The 9,048-nt window shown below is 37.6% G+C and overlaps 1 protein-coding gene across 19 annotated transcripts in view; it reads left to right on the top strand.

The window, feature by feature from the left end:
* The window catches only part of ppip5k1b (diphosphoinositol pentakisphosphate kinase 1b), a 59,340-nt gene that overhangs the window by 14,061 nt on the left and 36,231 nt on the right, over positions 1-9,048 (top strand). For 15 of the 19 annotated variants that reach the window (XM_073868703.1, XM_073868702.1, XM_073868700.1 and 12 more), the window contains exons 2-15: positions 681-1,063; positions 1,375-1,570; positions 2,516-2,606; positions 2,692-2,777; positions 3,404-3,558; positions 4,223-4,324; positions 4,426-4,587; positions 4,682-4,803; positions 4,905-5,006; positions 5,134-5,220; positions 5,304-5,379; positions 7,157-7,266; positions 7,784-7,807; positions 8,674-8,759. In XM_073868703.1, coding sequence (XP_073724804.1) covers positions 920-1,063; positions 1,375-1,570; positions 2,516-2,606; positions 2,692-2,777; positions 3,404-3,558; positions 4,223-4,324; positions 4,426-4,587; positions 4,682-4,803; positions 4,905-5,006; positions 5,134-5,220; positions 5,304-5,379; positions 7,157-7,266; positions 7,784-7,807; positions 8,674-8,759 — 1,543 coding nt within the window. In that variant the 5' untranslated portion in view covers positions 681-919. Of the gene's footprint in view, positions 1-680; positions 1,064-1,374; positions 1,571-2,515; positions 2,607-2,691; positions 2,876-3,403; positions 3,559-4,222; positions 4,325-4,425; positions 4,588-4,681; positions 4,804-4,904; positions 5,007-5,133; positions 5,221-5,303; positions 5,380-7,156; positions 7,267-7,783; positions 7,808-8,673; positions 8,760-9,048 lie in introns of those variants that run through there. The other 4 variants (XM_055191977.2, XM_055191981.2, XM_055191986.2 and 1 more) reach the window with 2 other exon arrangements.

Genomic DNA, 9,048 nt, shown 5'->3' on the forward strand with positions numbered 1-9,048 from the left:
TCACACTTGTGGTTGCCATCTTGTAGTGTTTTAATAAAGTGTGTAACTTGCTGACATCAGACGATGATATGATATGATTTCATGTCTAAATGATTAATGGGAAGTTTATAGAGCATGTAAAAAATATCCTCAGGATAATTTAGATAGTAAGATAGTTGAGGAACATTGAGTAACAGTCGGATGTTTATTTATAGGAGTAGCTAGCAGGCATAGCTAACATGACCTTACTGTAACCTGCTGCAGGGTTTGCAAAACTATATCAGCAAGGGTATGGAAATATGATATGATGTAGACTATGTATCTCCAACAGAATGCATTCTTTCCCTTGAAGTCACGGCATGAAGCACCATGGCATTGCTTTGGACACTCTTTACTACAAAAACAGACTTGCATAACTAGTTGAACGGCAAAGAATTTTTATATGTGCTTATACTTGGGTATTACAACTAATCCTATTTGCACTATAGTGACATGTTTGTAGCATACAACATTTATATAATTGTTTAGGGGGGGCCATGCACGGTGGCTCAAGTGCATCATTGAGCCACCATTTTAGGCCTGCCTAAAAAAAATCCTGAACTCAGAAATGGTGAAAAACTGTTTAACGATTTAACTCGAATATCATCTTTTTTTTTTTTTATCAAATTGTAATATTGCATTTTGGATTTGTTGTATTACAGGTACTGGAAGGACATGACCAGGATTATTAAAGGATGAGCTTAAACCATGTTCCCAGCTTTTATTTAAAAAGATGACCCAAAATTTTTAAAAAACACTGTATCAAGTCACCCTTGGCTTTAAAGTTTTTCACCCTCATCTGACTGGATTACACACCTCGTCTGTTTAATGGTTCCGCCACTGAATTTCAGCACGAGATGGTATGCGGGGATTTTGAACATTTGATAAAGACTCCACAGAAATGTCGGAGTCAAAGCAAGTGGCATGCGATGGTGGACTTCCTCGGTTCATGATTGGCTGTGAGAACGATGAGAGCAAAGAACTAGATGTTATAGACATGAGAGACATCTCAAGGTCTTATGGGGAGGATGAAGACGAGGATCAGGTATGAAAACCTTTGAATTTTTTGATAACATTTACAATTACTTTCCGAAATGGACAAAAAAAAATCAATATTTACACAAATTTGTATTTATGTCAAATTGTATGACGACTTCTATGAAACACAAAAAGATACATTTATTAAAATTGCTGTCTTGATAGTTGTGGCCGGGTTGCCAAATCCCTTTTTTTGTTTACAGTAATTTACTGTAGAGTAGTCTTGATGTTTACTGTATACTTGATGTTGCTGTAAACTGATTTTAAAGCCTTACTGTTACAAAGCTCTTACATTTCCTATTGTTTCTCTGCTGTCAGTCAATGGAGCCTCAGATAGTGGTGGGGATCTGCTCCATGATGAAGAAATCTAACTCCAAACCAATGACTGAAATCCTGGAGAGACTCTGTAAATTTGAGTACATAACCGTAGTGATTTTTTCTGAGGAGGTTATTCTCAATGAACCAGTGGAGAAGTGGCCGCTGTGTGATTGCCTCATTTCTTTCCATTCCAAAGGTATCGTCATATAGTTTTACATGTCGACAGCTTGAAATTTGATTGTGCTATATTGCTTCCTTATGTTCCTTATAAGTTGTTTTGTATTAATTATACACTGTTAAAGGGACACTCCACTTTTTTGAAAATATGCTAATTTTCCAGCTCCCCTAGAGTTAAACATTTGATTTTTACCATGAAATCAGAAAAAATCCAAAGTGCTCAAAAATAGCTAAAAAAATTTTTGTTTGGGAAAAATTAGTTAGGTGCTCTTTGGTGTAGGGTATTCAAAACGTGAAAAAAAGGGGAATCCAAGGCACTCTTCATATATCAAAAGGTAAAAAGCCTTTATTTAAATATGGCTATAACATTAGAAACATATAACAGGGCAGTAACCCACGCGTAGCGGCACAGATAGCCTTCTTCAGGGTAATTTTTACCGTTTTGGAATCCATTCAGCCGATCTCTGGATCTGGTGATAGCACGTTAAGCATAGCTTAGCATAATCCATTGAATCTGATTAGACCATTAGCATCGCGCTCAAAAATAGCCAAAGAGTTTTTCCTATTTAAAACTTGACTCTTCTGTAGTTACATCGTGTACTAAGACTGACGGAAAATGTAAGGTTGCGATTTTCTAGGCAGATTTGGCTAGGAACTATACTCTCATTCTGGCATAATAATCAAGGCTTTGCTGCCGTACCATGGCTGCAGCAGGCGCAATGATATTACACAGCAGCTGAAAGTAGTCCCCTTGGTAACTCTCAATAGCAGGGAACTATTTTCGGGCATTAAGCTATGCTAAAAGTGGTACCGCCAGACCCGAAGATCGGCTGAATGGATTCCAAAATGGTAAAAATCAAATGTTTAATTCTACAGGAGCTGAAAAATTAGCATATTTTCTAAAAAACTGTGTGTGTGTCCCTTTAAATAATAAAAATTAATCGTTTTATCTATCACCTTAAAGGATTTCCCCTTGACAAAGCAGTGAGTTATGCCAAACTACGAAACCCCCTCCTCATCAATGACCTCAACATGCAGTATTTTATTCAGGACAGGTACGGCAAGAAAAAAATAGCTTTATTTTTAAGCAAACCCTGTTACATTATACTGAACTATGTAAACTTGTGTTTACGGTTATAGGAGGCAAGTGTACAGGATTCTTCAGGAGGAGGGCATCGACCTTCCACGCTATGCAGTGTTGAACCGGGACCCTGACAGACCAGAGGGTAAAGGTCATCGTTTTGGGACTATTGTGATACGTTAGATCATTGCATGGAGGTTTTGCAGACTGAATTGCCATTACTGGGTGTCAGTTTATACTTCGGTAATACCATGTTCCTGTTTTGTGTTGTTTAAAAATGCCTGCAGTCAGCATCCAATTATTGTGAAGTTCCTCATTGTGTGTACACTACACATCTCTGTATTGGGAAAATGTTATCCTGTTTTAGTAAACGGAACGCATGCAGCATCTTAAAACAAAGATCTGTGTGTAAGCATAAATTATTATTTTATGCAAATAAGGCTTATTGTGTGGCTATACATACATATTATGTATGGGTTGGCATTTCAAAGGGCTATTTATGTATTGTAGAGTTGACGCAATGCGGTACAGTCCCAGTAAATTATGTAAAATCACAGTAGTCTGCTGTATTCATCACCATAGCCCAGCACGCAGGGCAAGATCTGGAACCAAGACTGGCCAGATGGCGTTTTTTGTCATGTTTGCACCATGATTTGCATAATTTAATGGATCACTAACTATACTGCGGAGGTTGTATGCCAATAAGCAAAATTATCCACAGGCATGATACATTCTTGATCAATTTTTTGTTGTTCCTTTTTGTGACATCAGAGTGTAACTTAGTCGAGAGTGAGGACCACGTTGAAGTGAATGGGGAAATATTTCACAAACCCTTTGTGGAGAAGCCTGTCTGCGCAGAAGACCACAATGTGTACATCTATTATCCAACATCAGCTGGTGGAGGCAGTCAACGCCTGTTTAGAAAGGTACAGTCCTGAAATTACATCATAGACTCCTTATGGTATGTCTGGACTTCTCATCGTATACTGCTCTGGGCTTTTTACCTATTTTAAAATAAAATTTAGAAATTATTGTTGACTAAAACCTGGTTCTGGATAAGCAGTAGGAGAATAGTTGGACGGAATTTATTATCATTTTTTGTCCCATTAGCTATGGCCTTAAAGGAAAACACCACCGTTTATTAATATTTTACTATGTCCTTACCTCAACTTACGAATTAATACATCCCTATCTTTTTTCAATGCATGCACTTTTAATTTTTAATTTTAAGTACAGCGCGTTGTTAATGTGTGTTAGCATTTAGCCTAGCCCCATTCATTCCTATGGCTCCAAAGAGGGATGAATTTACAAGCCACCAAACACTTCCAAGTTTTCCCTATTTAAAGACTGATACATGAGTAGTTACACGAGTAAGTATGGTGGCACAAAATGCAACTTTTGTTTGGAGACATAGGAATGAATGGGGCTAGGCTAAATGCTAACACATTCAAGAAGCGCTGTACAAAGATTAAAAGTACACGTATTGAAAAAAGATACGCATGTATTAATTTATCTAAGTTGATGTAAGAACAAAAACGGTGGTGTTTTCCTTTAATGATCAATAACTGCTATAATTTTATTTCCTTTTAGATCGGCAGTCGGAGTAGTGTGTACTCTCCTGAAAGCACCGTTCGAAAGACTGGCTCGTATATCTATGAGGAATTCATGCCCACAGATGGAACGGATGTAAAGGTGTGTGTGTGTGTGTGTGTATTTGTTATATGTGATTGTCTTGCATTATAGACATTAGATGGTGGGTGGACAATAAGGTTTATTTGTTTATTTTGTGGTAGGTTTACACAGTAGGACCTGATTATGCCCACGCAGAGGCCCGTAAGTCTCCCGCTCTAGATGGAAAAGTGGAGCGCGATAGTGAAGGAAAAGAGATTCGGTATCCTGTGATGCTTACCGCGATGGAAAAACTTGTGGCCAGAAAAGTGTGTCTTGCATTTAAGGTAAGGTGAACATAGTGCTTTCATTAATATCTTTAGCCTAAAATGTGAAAAGTAAAATGTGATAACTTTTCATAATAACATCTTTCCAACCCAGCAAACAGTTTGTGGTTTTGATCTCCTTCGAGCAAACGGGCATTCGTTCGTTTGTGACGTCAATGGTTTCAGCTTTGTAAAGAACTCCATGAAATACTATGACGATTGTGCCAAAGTTTTGGGGTAAGTGAGACATGGGGTGTGTCTCACTCCTTTTTATAACGAAATGTCTATATTTAATTTCTCTCTGAATTAGGTGTATTATTAAGTAATGTTTTCCTCAGAAACATGGTGATGCGAGAGCTGGCTCCTCAGTTCCACATTCCCTGGTCTATCCCTATGGAAGCAGAGGACATCCCTATTGTCCCGACTACCTCAGGAACCATGTGAGTTTATCACTGTGTCCTGTCCTGTTGTAGATATTGGATTTGCTATGTTAAGCATAAACATTCTGGAAATGTTTTTAGTACTCGAGTGTTGTTAATAAAAAGACATTGTCATGTTTGTCTGAAGGATGGAACTCCGTTGTGTTATTGCTGTAATTCGGCATGGTGATCGGACGCCCAAACAGAAGATGAAGATGGAGGTTCGAAATGCCTTGTAAGTTTTAGGTTCTTGTAGTGTTCACTACTGTATTCCAGTTTTGTTTTATTGCTTTCTCAATATGTCAATTTTTCTCTTAGGTTTTTTGATCTGTTTGAAAAGTATGGCGGCTATAAGACTGGAAAACTCAAACTAAAGAAACCAAAACAACTCCAGGTTGGTTTGATTTAAAGGTGCTGTTTGATGTATAGCAAATGATCTCAAATGCTTTAACCCTTTCACTGCCATTGATGAGTTAACTTGTCAATTAAGAGAAAACGCTTCCCTGCCAATGACGACTTTTTCCGGCAATCCGTATTTTCGCTATTATTCACCAGGTTTTGCTCTTACTCAACTTATAAAACCCAGAAGATTCCCCCTTAGGTCAAACAGTTCAAAGGACGTGGTGCCAAGGGCGTGGCAATCAAAGGGGTGGAGCGTATGCATCATGATTTAAATTAAAATATTTTTAAAACACTCAAATAAAACTTAATTTTGAAGAAACTATGACAGAAAATGAACACATACTAGATTATTAATTAATTAAATGTCTTTACCTCTAACTGCAATAGCTGCTTGATGAAGTGAAACTAAAGGGTTAATAAACACAAACTAAAGCAGATGTTGTAGAACGTCTGGCGAACGATGATAGAATTGTAAAAAAAAATTTAAAAACTGATTATTTCCCACTATTAATAACATTATCTTAAAGGAGTGTAACTACTGTAGCATGTAAATAATGCACATAAATAAAGTGAGCAAGAGCGCTCAACAATTATATTGAATCAACAGGCACGTGAAACCTAGCTAAGCAGGTTGCTCAAACAACAAAATCACCAGCTAACTTAATTTAAAATTAGAAGAACTATAGAAGAATACAATAACAGGCTTAAATAAACCCAAAACATAAGTCCACTTACAGTTCTCACGGACACGCATTTTATCAACTGGCTATCTTCCAGACATGACGGACGGTGTGGGGCACATGCATGCACGCTCGCGGTGTGAAGCGTGTCCGCACTATTCTCCGAGACTGGCTAGTTATCTTCCAGACAGTGATGGTCCGGACCACGTCTCTCTCATTGCGGCCGTGTGGCGCGCGTCCCCACATGCGGTGTGATGCGCGTATGCGCTATTCTCCAAGATGCACTTGACGGCCTTATGTGCAGCATTTTTTTTTTTGGACGAGCTAGTTAAGGCGGTAGGGTTTCCTAGCTTAGGCGGTCCGCCTTAACTGATATATGCTGCGGGAAACCCTGATTGGGTTCCCATTGCTTTTATCGACCCAGAAAATGTGAAAAAGATCAACAAAGTAACTTAGTTTTGGTAAACCATTCTCTGCAAGCACATGAAATATTTGGTCATTGAAATTTGTCTCTCCTTGTGATGTTATAAGGAGCTCTTATTATAATAATCAGCCACAGCACTGCCATTTGGTGCAGAGAGAAAGAGAGAGAGAGAAAATAATTCATAGCATAAGTTTAAATTGCATCAAACCACCATCATTGTGATCAGTGTTTGCACTTCATCCGCTCATTTGCATTTTAAAGGACACAACATTTTTGCTCACACCTACACAGTGTCAATTTTAACATGTTATAATAAATTATCTAGATGGTATTTTGAGCTAAAACTTAACGTGTACTCTGGGGACACCAAAGATTTATTTTACATCTTAAAAAATTTTTGTGACATGGCCCATTTAAACCTTTGTGAATATCATAAAAAATGCTGGCGCTGGCTGGCAACTTTTTTTTAAAGCGCTGGCAGGGAAAGAGTTAAAATGATGACAAAAACCCAAAGCTCATGGAAGAAAACAGGCAACTACTGTTAAAAGAGATGGTTCAGTATATTGGTAATAAATACATTTTCTAAAATGATATTTAATTTCCTTGAACGAAATGTCACATCCATAAAGCTGGAATTGCTTAGATAATTTTTTGTGTGTTGGCAGGAAGTGCTGGACATTGCCCGTCAGCTCCTGGCAGAACTCGTCCAGCACAACGACTGCGAGATTGAAGAAAAGAAATCCAAACTCGAGCAACTAAAGACCGTTCTGGAGATGTGAGTAAGCTGTTAACAAATGAAATAATAGCTGGCCTTTTTTACATTATCTTTTATTTTATTCTGAAATGTATGGAAATCCACTGCACGCACGCCATCATTACAACTCCATTAATATATAAAATGTGTCTCCATGATTGTTCAAAAGTTTATTTTATCATCCTTTACGAGTTTCCGAGTGTTTTAGCTAAGGTGGTAAAAGGTTTGTTCAATGGAAATAAACTAGAGGAAATATAATAAATAGTAGGCCATGAAATCAGTTACTTTTCCATATTTACTGCACTTGTCATAAAAACATGCAGTAATTGTGTAGTTTTCATCAGACTTGCATTTGCAGACATTATACTATAAGACAGGGTATTTCTCATTAAAAATACATTTGGTATTTTATGAACTGCATAATAGGATCTGTATACAATTTACTATAATGTCCACATATAAATCATCAGTTTCTTAACATCATCTTTTCTCTCTCTCTTTCTTTGTCTTTTTTGTGTCTCGGCCGGTCTCTTATAAGGGAATCCAGCCTGAACCATAATCAGTGCGCACCCTCATTTTATAATGCAGGCAAAGTGGATGATAACCCTCATTAACCCGATGAACTACTGACACTTTAATGGGGCCCTAAAATTGACTGAACTTTGGGTCTTTTTGCAATTCTGTGTGGCATCTGCATGCCATTTTGAAAGTGTTTCTAATCACTCATGATTCTTCCATATCTTTTTGTTTACACCTCTTACCGGGCTTAGATGAGGCTCATAATCAAAATTTTATCGTTTTTTGAGGAATGTACATTAACAGAGGAAATGGGTGCTTGGGGAAAAACTTTGGTTTGGGTTTATGACACAATTCAGCAGAATGAATGGTGGTAAATTCACTCTAGAGTTGGTTTGGTTAAGAGCTTGTTAAGAACCAAGACCAGCTCTAGATTAGTTTAGTTTTAGACCAAGTCTTCATGATCTTAGACAAAAAAAAGAATATTTGGCCCGTTATTGGTTTGTGAAATTTTAAAGTCTAACTAAACCTGCAATAAAACTTAAAAACTCAATTTGAAACTTTCTTAAAGTTTTAATTTTTTTAATTAATCCAAAATTCTCCATTGGTTGCTGTATTGTGTCGTTTCAAAACCTGACACCGTTGCAGATACGGGGTCATGTTTTATTCCACCCAAAGCCTGTCATTCCTCTTGAGACAGCCATGGTATGACACACATTAACCCCTGCTAGCTTGGAAAAGGGTCACCCGGACACATGTTTCCCGAAACATGGAGGCCACAGAGCACCTGCTAGCAGTTTGAGGCTAGTGTTGTGTCTTATGTGTGCTGTCTGTCTGTGTTTCTCAGTGGGAGAATTCTTATTAAGAGGGGGTGGTATGTCTGTGTCCCTGCCTTGTGTATTGTTTTTTTAGGTATGGCCATTTTTCAGGGATCAACAGGAAGGTACAGCTGACCTACCTGGCAAACAGGCAACCCAAAGCATCCAGTGGGGAAGAAGGTATTTATGTTAAAAAATGTCTGTGTGTGTTACAATCGATGTGTTAATTATGAATTGTTTTGAGGTGGATTCATGCTGATAAAATACTGTGAATGATTATGCATTTGGATAAAAACTTTTGGGATACATATTTATTTGTGTTCTCTTGGGTTCATAGACATATCCATAGATAGATAGATAGATAGATAGATAGATAGATAGATAGATAGATAGATAGATAGATAGATAGATAGATAGATAGATAGATAGATAGATAAGCGGATAGATAGTTAGATAGATAAGCGGATAG

The sequence above is a fragment of the Misgurnus anguillicaudatus genome, chromosome 6 (assembly GCF_027580225.2).
Source record: "Misgurnus anguillicaudatus chromosome 6, ASM2758022v2, whole genome shotgun sequence".
Taxonomy (NCBI): domain Eukaryota; kingdom Metazoa; phylum Chordata; class Actinopteri; order Cypriniformes; family Cobitidae; genus Misgurnus; species Misgurnus anguillicaudatus.